Source organism: Ahaetulla prasina, chromosome 6 (genome assembly GCF_028640845.1).
Source record: "Ahaetulla prasina isolate Xishuangbanna chromosome 6, ASM2864084v1, whole genome shotgun sequence".
Taxonomy (NCBI): domain Eukaryota; kingdom Metazoa; phylum Chordata; class Lepidosauria; order Squamata; family Colubridae; genus Ahaetulla; species Ahaetulla prasina.
In genome coordinates, this window is record NC_080544.1 from 91,978,211 (window position 1) to 91,992,822 (window position 14,612).

General features: G+C 37.9%; 1 protein-coding gene across 3 annotated transcripts in view; it reads right to left on the reverse strand.

Moving 5' to 3' along the window:
- Nucleotides 1–11,030: 11,030 nt before the first annotated feature.
- PDCD10 (programmed cell death 10) overlaps nucleotides 11,031–14,612 on the reverse strand; it is a 42,479-nt gene continuing 38,897 nt past the window's right edge. For 2 of the 3 annotated variants that reach the window (XM_058188120.1, XM_058188119.1), the window contains exon 8: nucleotides 11,031–11,536. In XM_058188120.1, coding sequence (XP_058044103.1) covers nucleotides 11,455–11,536 — 82 coding nt within the window. In that variant the 3' untranslated portion in view covers nucleotides 11,031–11,454. Of the gene's footprint in view, nucleotides 11,537–12,785; nucleotides 14,279–14,612 lie in introns of those variants that run through there. The other variant, XM_058188121.1, reaches the window with a different exon arrangement.

Sequence of the window (14,612 nt, forward strand, 5' to 3'; positions counted from 1 at the left end):
CATCAGCAGAACTATAAATTCTAAACCATAGAAAATTATCATTCTGCTCTATTAGACTTTCATCAGATCCTACTTGAAATTTGTGTCCAGTCCTGACCACCAAACTTTAAAAAGAGTGAAACAAATTCAGAGATAGGCAACAAAGATAATTCAAATAACTTCAAAGAATGTCATGCAGAAAAAGGTTAAGATCTATTATTTCTTATTCAAGAGTTCAGGATATAAAATAATGGATTTAAGGTTTTTTCCCCCCTTCCTTTGTTTGATTCTCAGAGACTGTCTGATCATGTCCCTGAAGTTTCCTTGGCAAGAATTTTTCAAAAGTGGTTTGTCATAATACCTTCTTAGGTCTGAGAGAAAGCGACTGGCTCAAGGTCACCCAACTGGCTTCCATGTGTCTAAAATGGGACTAGAACCAGGAGTGAAATCCAGCAGGTTCTGACAGGTTCTGGAGAACCAGTAGTGGAAATTTTGAGCATTTTGGCGAACGGGTAGCAGAAAATTTGAGTCATTCAGAGAAGTGGCAAATACCACTTCTGGCTGGCCCCAGAGTGGGGAGGGAATGGAGATTTTGCAATATCCTTCCCCCGGAGTGGTGTGGGAATGGAGATTTTGCAGTATCTTTCCCCTGCCATGCCCACCAAGCCATGCCCACCAAGACACACCACGCCCACCAAGACATGGCCACAGAACCGATAGTAAAAAAAATTGGATTTCACCACTGGTTTCTAAGATAATTCCAAAGATTTTTTTTTTAAAGAAAAGAAAATCAGTAATGCATAATAGTAATAACAGTTTGATAGCAGAATCAATTAACTCAGAGGTTATCTTCCATAGATGTGATCAGGTGGAGATAGCCATCTATCGGAGATACTTTACTTTGTATAATGTCTAAATTATGTGAAGTATTAATTGCATTCTGTTTTAGTCAGACCCCATCTCAGGTATTATGCCGAGTACTGAGAACCACATAAAAAAATTCAGAGGAATCATAACAGTTCAGAGAATAAAAAAATGATTGGAAAATTAGATACTTACCAGTATAAATTGACTGAAGTAGCTGAGCAGTGAGCTGAGCTTTGGAGAGAGAGAAAGTGACTTGAGGGGGCTCATAGTGGTGATATCTTTTTGAGTACTGATAGATACTCAAAATACACGCAACGATGCCACATAGAAGGTCAAGATTTATGATCTCTTTTGCAGAATGTAGGATGGAAAATAGGGATTGCAACTGAATGTTAAAAAACTTCCTACCTATAAGAACTGTACAATAGTGAAAACAATTACTCATAGATACTGTGGTCTCCATTCATTGCATAAAGGTAAAGGTTCCCCTTGCACATATGTGCTAGTCGTTCCCGACTCTAGGGGGCAGTGCTCATCTCCATTTCAAAGCCGAAGAGCCAGTGCTGTCCAAAGACATCTCTGTGGTCATGTGGCCGGCATGACTCAATGCCAAATGCACACAGAATGTTGTTACCTTCCCACCAAAGGTGGTCCCTATTTTTCTACTTGCATTTTTACATGCTTTCGAACTGCTAGGCTGGCAGAAGCTGGGACAAGTAACAGGCACTAGGGATTCGAACCGCTGAACTGCCGACCTTTTGATCAACAAGCTCAACGTCTTAGTCCCTGAGCTACCATGTCCCTTTTTTCATTGCATGGATTCAAGTAAATTAGACAGCTTCTATATATAGTGGAGGTCGGATTTGATCTACCACCCTGATTTATTGATGGTGGCTTTGACCAAAAGGCTGGATTTCTGCTTGTGGCAACTAGCACAGTCCAGGAAGCCAATTTTTCTTGTCATCTAATTAGTTACACAGGGTAAGTCCTATATCGCTTTCCTGGAAATTTAACATTTCACTTATTGGGGCATACTTCTGAAAAGGTAGGGTGACCATCAACTAAACAACTGATACTCATATACTGCAACTCATTCAGCGCAGAGAAACCCTCCTATTTCAATCCCACATGTAACAACCCCCCCCCAACTTTTCTCAAAGGTCTTTGTCAGAAGTATCAGACCTGCATGTGTAAAATGCAGCAAAATAATCTACAATAGAGATCAAAGTTATTTGTACTGAACTGTCTCATTCATGTTGTCCTATGCATTTCAATGTTCTATGTTAAACACATACATGTATTTTCTATCACACCACCAGATAAGAGGATCTTGACCTTGAACTGAGGATTGGACTAGAAGACTTCCAAGGTCCCTTCCAGCTCTATTCTGATTGATCAAATTTTTTAAACAATCTCACCTGAAAATTTGCTCACCTGAAAAAGTTGCTGCATTTTCATAAAATCGTAAATAGTTAACCTGTTTTCAAGGTGTTCCTGTTTTTTTGCAGTTCCACAATCCATAGCTTGTTTTTCAGCACTGGCCTTTGTTGTCTTATATGGTTTATTATTCATGCTAATTAATTTTGTAGAAATTAATATTTATCTGGAATTTCTTGCAGCTTCCAGGCCCCTCCGGAACTTAATTTTATTCACTAAAAATAATTTTGGATAATTCAACACAAGTGAAGTCTTGTTTCTAGAAAGTTTTCTTGAAAAAAAATAAACAAAGAAAAGTGGAGTTTTAAAAGAGGGGGAAAAATTAAAAAATATAATTAGATTTCTCTTCATTATTACTTCTGGCATCAGTTTACACAGGAAAACCTTATGTAAACCAGAAAAAAGACATAAAAATCTATACTGAATTCCATGCTGAACAGAATCAACAAATTTATAATCATTTACTTTTGTTGAAAATGTACTGTAATAGCATCTGTTCACAAAGATGAAATTAGTTTTGCTTACTTACCTTATGATTAACATGTCATTTTTTAAAATAAAAAATCCATTATTTTTTCCAAATAGGTGATTAGCTTCAGCATTTCATTTGAGTATGTATTTTATAGAAGCTACGAACATTTGGGAGGCTGTTTGAAATAGCTAGATTCCCTTTTCTTTGAACTTACAAGTGTTTCTTAGCAACAATTGCAAAACACAAACTCACCAGCTTGCTTCACTGCTCCACAAAAAGGAAAGAAAACAAAATCCTGTTTAGCTGTTCTGAGCAAGGACTTTCAAAGCAAGTCTCAACGATGATCGGTGTGTTGTTTTTTTCAAGAAAAAAAAACTTAAAAGAATTGGTCAGAATGAAGGGAAGTGTCTGCTTTTTTGTATACTTATTAATGTGTGATGGACTTAATAAGTGTTCATAAACATTTTAATGCACCTGCTTGCAATACAGCACGAATCCATCTATCAAGAACGTGGATGCAATAAAAACCTTAAGATTATCTTCGCATGAAGTGTTAAACTGGAATGTGCTTTCTGTCAGAACCAAAAGCTGGAGTTGGGAGAAGTCCTAAACATACATTGTAACTAAATGTAATCAACATTAGATCTTCAAGAACCACAAAAACTAGATACCAATGATGAACTTCAAAGCAGTGTACGGTTCTGGAAAACAAACACCCAGGATTTCATTCAGCAAAATGAATGAAAGGGCTCCTAAATTATTAAAATTAAAACCCATAGGGAAAAAAATATCCTTCCCACAAAAGACTGACTGGCTAAACTTAATACATTTTTAAAAGTTACGTTTTCTTTAAACAGCAATTTGCTTTGAAATGTTGCTATTGAATTAAATAAGCTTCAGAGGAATTTTGATACTGAACAAAGGCACGGAGGCATGTATGTAGCCCCAGGTGCCCAGTCTTGAAATAAAGGTTGTATGCACTGCAGAATTTAAAGTGGTCTAATATAACTAAGCACAGCCTCCCTCTAATAAATATATTGATAGAATCCAAAAGTATCTACGGGCAGCACTACTTCAAATTCTTCCTGTCCCCCAGATGCTTGGTATAACGGACCATCTTATCTGGTGGCTCAACAGATTAATGCATTCTGTTATTAACAGCAGCTTGCTTGCAATTACTGCAGGTTCAGGTCCCACCAGGCCCAAGGTTGACTCAGCCTTCCATCCTTTATAAGGTAGGTAAAATGAGGACCCAGATTGTTGGGGGCAATAAGTTGACTTTGTATATAATATACAAATGGATGAAGACTATTGCTTGACATAGTGTAAGCCGCCCTGAGTCTTTGGAGAAGGGCGGGATATAAATGCAAAAAAAAAAAGAAGAAGAAGAACATTCCTTATCCCATAAGAAGAATCAATTGGAAAATAAGCCCTAGCATGATTTTTCAAGATGCTTGTAATATAAGCCCTACCCCCAAAATAAGCCCCAGTTAAGATCATCAGCCAGATGCATTTAGTACCATATTTCCTCAAAAATAAGACCTAACTGGAAAATAAGTGCTAATGCGTCTTTTGGAGCAAAAATGAATATAAGACCTAGTCTTATTTTCGGGGAAACACAGTATTATATGTCTTAGCAATTAAAGTGCCAGGAGATCCAATCTTTCTTTTTCCCTAAACACAAACAAATCTAGATGGTTGAGGATCAAAAAGGAGAAAGATTAACATATGTATAACGTGAGACCTATTTTATAAAAGATGGATCGTCAGACTAATATTAAAAGCCATTTAAGAAAAGTAACACTGTTTATTATTGTATGAAACTTTATTTTATATTACAACAGTTTGCAAGGATGACGTTATGTTCTATCTCCTTTTTCCTACTATGTGCATTCATGTGCATATTACCCTTCATAATTTATGTAAAATAACTGTCTTATAAAACATTTAAGATGACAATCTAAATATTTAATATAAAGAGGTAACGTATAAACCTGTAATAATTTCCAAGCAGCAAAAATTCAAATAGCAGAAATTAATTTAAACAAACCTGCACTGCAGCACAACTATTAAATAACCTAGGTAGAATAAAACATTTGCTTAAAGCACAATAAAGGGGGGCCAATGAATTTTTTTCAGAATTGGGGGTCCCCCACTTGATAAGATCACTCCAGGGCAGCTGCCTAACATGCTTCAGCAGCAAAAGAATCCCATAATATTTGTTAAATTTTAAGGTTAATTTTCTTATCTTGGTTAATGGTTAAGGCATCAGACTGGACACTGGGAGACTGTGAATTCTAGTCCCACCTTAGGCACAAAGCCAGCTGGATGACCTTGGGCCAATCACTTTTTCTCAGCTCTAAGGAGGAAGAAACAGCAATTCACTTCTGAAAAACCTTGTCAAGAAAACTGCCAGGACTTGTTCAGACAAGAATCAGACATGGTTTGAGTTAAAAATAGTTCATACCGAAGGTATCCTAAACCAGTGTTTCTGAATCTTAGCAAATCTAAGATATGTGGAATTCAACTCCTAGGGGGAATTTTGGGTGTTGAAATCCAGGTAGCTTAAGACTGAGAAACACTGACCTAAACAGAAGGACTTAGTGCCACCAAAAATAATAATAATAATTTATATAGAGTACAATTTTAACTAACTGGGTTACTGCGCTAAAACATATGTAATTGTTTATTTATTTATTTATTTTGTCACAGATCAAAGGCAATTTTTTCACCAGCTTTTTAATCAAAATGTGGAACCAGACACGACACTCTGTAGCTCCATTGGGAATGTTCTATCTAACTCAAGAATCTTCTCTTCATTCAGTTACATAATCTGTTCATGCTTGAGGAAAGTTCTCTTATGCACATTTTCCTGACGGGAAAAAGCACAGAACACACAGGGACTTACTCCAGAATAAACATCAGTTGGAAAGTCAATGAGGCACTGAAGAAGCACAATTTAGCTGATCCGAAATGTTGACATTTGCAAAAATAAAGACGGTCACAAATGTATAAGCATCTAGCTGCCTTTTGATGGTTACATTTCAAGTAAAACAGAATGCTTTTGATCTTTTCCTGTATTTTAGACATCTCATTTTCTATTAAGAATCACGGGGTCCCCTTTGTAGCAGTCATTGTGCTTAGAAACTACTTTTGAGGATTAAGCTTTTTGTTTTGCTTTGTTTTTGCTCTGAAGTCAAGAGCTGTGGTCAATGCTTGTGTTGAAATTTGGAATTCGGATAAAGCTTCCATCTGCTCAAAGGCCGCCTGCAGCTAATACACAGATAAGGCAGTCAGAGAGACAGCTAGGTTTACACCTACAAAGCAGGTGTAAAATTTGTTACTACCGGTTCTGTTGGTGTGGCTTGGTGGGGGCGTGTAATGTGATTGGTGGGCGTAGGAATTTTTTTTTTTACTTTTAAAAACATTTTTTCTACCTCCTTGGCTGAAGAGGTTGTAAAAAAAAATGATTTTAAAAGCCTGCGATGATCAGGCAACGCAGCTGGGATCAACAGAGGGAAAAAAAGCTTTTAAAGTGTTCTGACAATCCCGGCTAAGTTGCCTGATCACCAGAACCTTTTAAAAACATTTTTTCTACAACCTCTTCGGCCGAAGAGGTTGTAAAAAATGCTTTGAGGTTGAGCCTAGTTAACATCAGGCAATTTCCTATATTTATATTGCTGTAGTCCTCAACACACAACCATTCGTTTAATGACCATTTGAAGTTACACTGAAAAAATGGCACTGACTTAAGATAGCTTCTCATTGCAGCATCCCCATCGTCCCGTGATCAAAATTCAGAAGCTTGGTAACTGACATGAATTTATGTTGGTTGCAGTGCCCCAGGGTCATGTGATCACCCTTGGTGGCCTTCGATAAGCAAAGTCAATGGGGAAGCCAGATTCACTTAACCCGTTATCCGCAACTGTAGTGACTCATTTAACAACTGTAGCAAGAAAGGTCATAAAATAGGGCAAAGCTCACTTAACTGACTTGCTTAGCAATAGAAATTTTGGACCCAATTGTGATTGTTACGTTGAGAACTACCTGTAATAAAATTCACTATTGCAACCATGCTTGAATAATTGAATGCAATTTTAGCCACCTTTGGCCAAATTATGTTCTGCTGAATCAGACACAATGTCTGCGTGGTACAAAGTTAAAACACCACAACTCTTTGAGTAAATTTGAATCTATACCCTACTTATTATTAACAGACAGGTGTTCAAGCTAAGAAAAAAAATGAATATGGCAAATGCCAAAGTTTAGTTACTCTTTCAATCAGCCTTGCTATTGTGCTGCTGAAATTTAACACCATAATTTCAGGAGCCCTGAACACTTTCTTCCTCATCGTATACCTATTAACCAATACCCAGATAAGAGGAACTAGCATTTAGATTAGCAAGAATACTGTAATCAAGAACAGACAATACTTAAACAAGCCAAGACTTAACAGGACAACTGTTACACAGTCACTAAACAATATTTTGTATTACAATAACACGTCTGTGAAATGAAAACCAAGCTCAGAAAGACTTGCTTGCGGTGAGGACCTGGCAAACTAAAGATGTCCTGGAAGAAGCAGGGATGACATTATGGCTAAAATTGCCAGCCAGATTTATTATTTATTAAAAAAAATATATGAATGCCTAACCCACACTTCGGTGTCTTTGAGTGGCTTATAACATTAAAAACCCACAACATAAAAACCTATAAAACCCCACACCCATGGAAGCAACAAAATCAAATCAATGGATTGGCTCCATTTGTGGTCCCCACATCAGCTGACAAAACCAGGTCTTCGTAGCCTTTTGAAAAAGTAGCAAGGCTGACTTCCGGCTGAGGTCACGCCAATATCGGATACAAGCGGGTCTCTGCGCTCCCACGCTGAGTTCTCGTTGTTGGAGGGCTCTGAAAGGATCTAAACCCACCCTGTAGGGGTGGTGAAGAGGGGCATCCTGCAGGTCATAGAGAGCCACAACTTTACTGCTTGACTCAGGCCTTCTTCCCTCACCCTTGACAAGAGGAGGCAGCCATCAAGGCTGCCATGAAGCTGGGACAGCCGAGGCAACAAAGAAATGTGCAGGAGCGGTGTAGATGAACAGTGTCTGGAGCTGGGTGAGAAGATTCTCTTTTTATTTAGACTCTAACTTTAAAAGAAAAAAAGAAGAAAATCCAGGAAGAGACTCTTAGATATTAATGTATATTTAAAAATTAAAATCTAATAAAACTTTAAAAAAGAAAGAAAAAGTAGCAGGCTAGGGCCAGTCGTAATTTGGAGGCAATATGTTCCACAGAAGGGGCCACCACCAAGAAGGCCCACTTTTGCAGGGCAGAATCTCTCTGGCACGCAATATTTTTTGCTTTCAAAGAGGCTGGATGAAAATGGACTCTTACTCAGCTTTTTTGAGAGCTGCCTGCCTCCCTTTGGAAGTCAGTTCTTTAGCTCCATTACAACATGCACAATCCCTTAACAATCCCGCTGGGGAAAGCCACGATGCGGTCATAAAGTCAGGTCAGGTTGTGTGGTTAACTTTTATCACTATCTTACATTTTTGGCTCAATCATGGTCATAAGTTGAAGACTACTGTACATGATGCTGAAGATTCTTCGCAGTTACAAAAATGTACAAAAAACCCCTCTATTAAGAGTTATATAACCAATGTTTAAGTAAGATGCTGCAAAAGATTATTCTTATTGTTCTTGCAGAAATAATGGTGAAAGGAGAAAGTGACACAAATGATCACAATATAGATAAGCTGTTCACAAAGACAGATGTAAAAAGGAGATCCTAGCATAACAGCTCTATAACAAAGAAATGAATTTCTGTTGGAAATCAGCAGTCCTATCATGACAGCTCACAGTAGTGATCATTCAGATTGTTATACTAATATTAAAAAGCATAGATATTAAAACCATTTATTTAAACATACATACTAAATAGCACCATTGCACAAATGATTAGACTTAATCTCTAGCATTGATATAACTGCAATACTTTATTAAATATAATTTCTAGCACAGTGATACGGGTAGCCTGCATGTTATCTTCACCTCTCTTTCCTTCATTGATTTTTATTATCAAAATTAAATGCCAAACTCCTTTGGGCAAACTCAATTTTTGCTTCTGTTACACTGCCAAATGCTAAAGATATTCCCACCAGAATATTTACATCAACAAAAGTAATTTCTTAATTTTCAGTGTAGCTAAATTAGTACAGCAAGGTCATATTATCTAATGGAGGCTTTGCTGATTGTGAACAGCTCAGAAACACACCTCTTAATAAATCACTCTCTCCCAATTCTGAATAATTTTCATAGGTTGTATAGGTGAAACAAACATACCCCATACCCTGGCACTAGATATCAAATTTACTAACAGTGATGCTGTGTGAATTCATATATAATAATAATAATAATAATAATAATAATAATAATAATAATAATAATAATAATAATAATAATAATAATATTTTAATTTTTATACCGCCCTTCTCCTGAAGGACTCAGGCGGTGAACAGCCAAGTAAAACAATACAATATATTACAATAAAAACTATTTAAAAAAACTTATTCCATATGGCCTAAATTTAAATATAAAATACATAATATAAAAATAACCCCATTTAAAACGAATTAAAAACCCCTATTAAGCCAGTCCTGCTCGGAAGAATAAGTATGTTTTCAGCTCGCGGTGAAAAATCTGGAGGTCAGGAAGTTGTCGAAGTCCTGGGGGAAGCTCGTTCCAGAGGGTAGGTGCCCCCACAGAGAAGGCTCTCCCCCTGGGGGTCGCCAGCCGACACTGTTTGGCTGACGGCACCCTGAGGAGACCCTCTCTATGGGAGCGTACCGGTCGGTGGGAGGCATGTGGTAGCAGAAGGCGGTCCCGAAGATACCCCGGTCCTATGCCATGGAGCGCTTTAAAGGTGATAACCAACACATTGAAGTGCACCCGGAAGACCACAGGTAGCCAGTGCAGTCTGCGCAGGATTGGTGTGGCTCCCTCTATCACCCGCGCAGCTGCATTCTGGACCAACTGAAGCCTCCGGGTGCTCCCCAAGGGGAGCCCCATGTAGAGAGCATTGCAGTAGTCCAGGCGAGAAGTGACGAGGGCGCGAGTGACCGTGCATAAGGCATCCCGGTCTAGAAAGGGGCGCAACTGACGGACCAGGCGAACCTGGTAAAAAGCTCTCCTGGAGACGGTCGCCAAATGATCTTCAAAAGACAACCGTCCATCCAGGAGAATACCCAGATTGTGCACCCTCTCCATTGGGTCCAATGATTCGCCCCCAACAGTCAGCCACGGTTGCAGCTGGCTGTACCGGGATGCCGGCATCCACAGCCACTCAGTCTTGGAGGGGTTGAGCTTGAGCCTGTTTCTCCCCATCCAGACCTGCACGGCCTCCAAACACCGAGACAACACTTCGACAGCTTCATTGGGGTGGTCAGGGGTGGAAATGTACAGCTGGGTGTCATCCGCGTACAGTTGATAACTCATCCCAAAACCATTGATGACCTCACCCAGCGGCTTCATATAGATGTTGAACAGGAGAGGCGAGAGAACTGACCCCTGCGGCATCCCACAAACGAGGTCGAGCTCTGACCCCCTGCCAACACCGTCTGCGATCGGTTGGAGAGATAGGACGAGAACCACTGAAACACGGTGCCTCCCACTCCTAAACTCCCCAACTGTCGCAGCAGGATACCATGGTCGATGGTATCGAAAGCCGCTGAGAGATCTAGGAGAACCAGGACAGAGGAATAACCCCTATCCCGGGCCCTCCAGAGGTCATCCACCAACGCGACCAAAGTTGTCTCCGTGCTGTACCCGGGTTGGAAACCGGACTGGAACGGGTCTAGATAGACAGATTCCTCCAGGTACTGGGGTAACTGATGTGCCACCACACTTTCAACAACCTTTGCCACAAAGCGAAGGTTGGAGACTTGGACGATAGTTACCCAAAACAGCTATATAAAACTATCTATTGACAACTGCACACCTACTATCACTCCCCAAAAAGGTCTTGCAGTTCACGCCACCGTTAATGATGAGTTCTTTGGTAATATAATAATTTACTCTAAAAAATAATTTGAAAAAAAAGAAGTCAAGCTTTGAGGGAAAGACTCAGTAGTTAAGAGTGAATTTCTGTGCAGGAAACTTTGAAGATGCTGTCTTAAGATTTGATCTTCTTCGACATCATTCTTTGTATTAACTCTGAAGACGTATGTACATCTCCCGCTGATTTTAGCTTCAAGGACACCATTATGGGATAAAATTATAGAGATAAACAGATGTAAACTGTTTATTGAATATTTGCCACCAATATTGTTAAATACATAATTCTGTTGCAGTTTTTCGCTTTCAAGTTAAAATGTCAGAAACAGAACACCAAATATTTACAGTTCTTATAAGGAATGTTACATAATGACACATTAAGGCGTAAATTCTTTTGGCTTATAATTCTGAAAAGAATGATAATAGCAAAAAAGTGATGCAAAATCTTCATTGTGTGATTATGATTAAGCTATGTTTTTACAAAAATATGGTGTAAGATGGCAATAAATCCCATTCAAAATCCTGCATTAAGTCCCTTCAATTGGGATTGATAATTTACACAGTCAAAACTTTAAAGTTTACATATAAAGGTATCCTATCCGTCATTGAAAAGTACAGCTCTCAACATATACAGGTTTTTTTTTTCAGGCCACAGTTTTGAAGGTCTGGAGTATCAAGTTAGTTTGATGAATTAGTCGGTTGGCACTTATGAACACATTTATTGCCCTATTGTAAAGAAAACAGAAAGAAGATATATTTTAGCAACAATAAGCTTATACAAAATAGAAAGCCATGATATTAAATACAATTAATTTTTACAATGAAATCCTATACACTGCTTCTGGAGTGCAGTACTTAAATATACAACAGTAATTCACAAAGAAAGTTCAACAATATGAAATTCTGGTTGAAGGTTTTTTAATACTCTTAACTCTGAAAATATTAGAGGTCTTTTCTTAAATGAAAAAAAATAATGAATTCTTTATTAAACCCTAACAGCTATATCACAATAGAAAATTAAATGTAGTTAAAGAACCAAGTTACTGCAGTGTAAACCTATACTTACTTACCCGGGTCAATGAATTCAATGGGCACTGTTTCTGAATACAAGTATATCCCATGGGATCCTTGGTGCTCTCTGAACTTGTTGCTTTCTTGCAGACATTTCATTACCCAGCTAGATAACAACATCAGTGCTGAGCTCAGATTGTTCAAGGACCCTACAATTCAACCTTGAACTACAAATATTCTTTTCTATTGATACATACCATTTGCTGGTAAATCAATCGAGTTCCTCCTAAAGTAATCCTAAGTATGCAAAACGGCATATGGGATTGGGATATGAATTCCCCCTAGTTATTCCAAAACCTTGCAATCTGGTAAAAACACCCATTCATATTCCCTGCTTTAAAAATGTTCAGTGAGGAAAGTAGACAAACCAGCAAAGGAATCCACAGATACCGTATTTTTCACAGAATAAGATACACTTCCCCTCCCCTAAAAGAGGCTGAAAATTTAGGTGCATCTTATACTCTAGCTATATATAATGTAGCTTTTTCGAAGCTTTCTTTCAGCCCTAATGAGGTGTTAGTGAGTGAAGCGATCTCCATGCTTTGCCTGCTCCCTCCAACTCTCAGCTCTCCTTAAGCTTTTTTTCAGCCCTAACGAGGCACTAGCAAGTGAAGCAATCTCCGTGCTTTGCCTGCTTTTCTCATTGCTGCTCCCTCTCAGCTGTGCTTTAAAAGCTATTTTTCAGCCCAAACGAGGCACTAGCGAGTGAAGCTTCGCCTGCTTTTCTCATTGCTTCTCTTTCCAAAGATCAGTTGTGCTTTAGAAGCTGTTTTTTATCCCCAGCAGGGGATAAAAAGAGTGCACGCACTCAAAACCAGCAAACTAATGTGCTGAAGCTGACCAGACTAAGGACACTAGCCAGATGAATACCTGGTAGGCGGATTTCCCCCCCCCCGCTTTTCCTCCCCAAAAACTAAGCTGTGTCTTATACTCCAAAAAATACAGTATGTTTATCAGGAAATATTATTTCCAGATCATGAAAATAAAAGAACCCGGAATCTTGTAGCATAATGATAAATTGGTAAAATTTATTCAATATTGGCTGAAAATGCTCATGTTTTCTGGGCTGATGAGGAACAAACACTTGAAAGAAATTTATCAGCTATAGTGAAGATGATTACTCCACAACTTGTTAATCATTTGCCTCTTCTGTTACATTAAGGTTTATAATGTTAGGACAGAGTTTGATAATTGTAACAAATCAGTAACAATTGTAGCAAGATTTTGAAGGGGCTGGAAAGAAGACATCTGAGGCATCAGCTTGCTGTTTATATTACCTTTTCAATCAAAAGAAGCATTATAGACAATTATAACATTTATACAAATTCAAATAAGTTAGATCCCAAAGGGTTTTTCAAAACACATTTTGAATAAGATTACCTACACTGGAAAAACTAATGACAGAGATTAAAAGTTGATAAAGAACATAGAAATAAGGTCTGATGGCCTAAAGGCAGAACTCTGAATGGTTATAATGCTATTAGAATGAAATTAACACAAGGAAAAAGCCAGATTAAGGTATTCATTTAAAAATCTACCTGGAAAGAGATCCACATCATAAAAGAAGGAAAAGTACAACTGATTCAGAACTACACAATGGGCACAGCTATAAACTACATACAGGAAATCAAAAGCTCAGAATTAACTGAGATTAAGGTAAAAGGTACTAAAAATAACACCAAAAATAGCTTCTTTAAATATGCTCAAAATAAAAGGAAAATGAACCAATAGAGCTGCCCAGTGAAGGTAAAATGCTGTTAAGTAACAAAGTACTTTGAGTAGCAGCCCTACTCAAATCCACTTATGTTTAGTTGTTTCCAAATAAATCTCTAGGAAGAAATTAATTACATCCTGTTTTATTTAGGGACCTACATGACTGTCTTTTTGAATTCAAGTATGATATTTCAGAAATCCTACAGAAAAATAAAGCACCCTTTGATCCCTAACTACTCACTACTTTCAAAAGGGGAGGGGGGAGGAAAATCCAGCAAGATATAGAAAAATTATTCTGATGTCAATACCAGTAGAAATCCTAAAACAAATCATAAAGAAGTAGGTATACTTGAAAAAGAAATCAATCATTGTTAGAAACTAGCACTTATTTCTCAATAATGAAACATTTCTTGTTGGTTAATTAGGTAAATTCCTTAATAGATTGTTATAAACATAACATGACCAAAGCACTTAATAAGAGTACCCCATGATATGTTACCTGAGTATGGGTTAGACAGTATAATAATTAAGTAGATATATACCTAGATCTAGAAAATGATAATCAAGAAATGCTCATCCATGTTGTTGCAACAAATTGGACTGTGATATCAAGTGGTGTGTCATAAAGATCAAACGTGGCCCTTAATATTTTCATTAAAGATTTGAGTGAAGAGGTAGAAATGCCTATCAAATGATACAAAATTGCGACAGCTAGAATACAGAACTAAAATTCAAAACAATATTGATAGTTGTAGAAATGGGCAGAATGCAACAGAATGGGATTTAACAGAGATAAGTGCAAAGCTCTTAACTCAGAAAATATACACTGAATGGCCAAATATAGGAGGGGAGATACTAGCTTGGTAACAGCATTGTGAGAAAAGATTTTGGTGCTGTAGTTGTAATTGCATCTGAATCAGCAATGCATGCTGTTATGAAGACAGCAAATGCAATTTTAGACAGCATCGATTTCCAAATAATGGAGAATAATAGTTCCACTCCATTCACCTCTGATCAG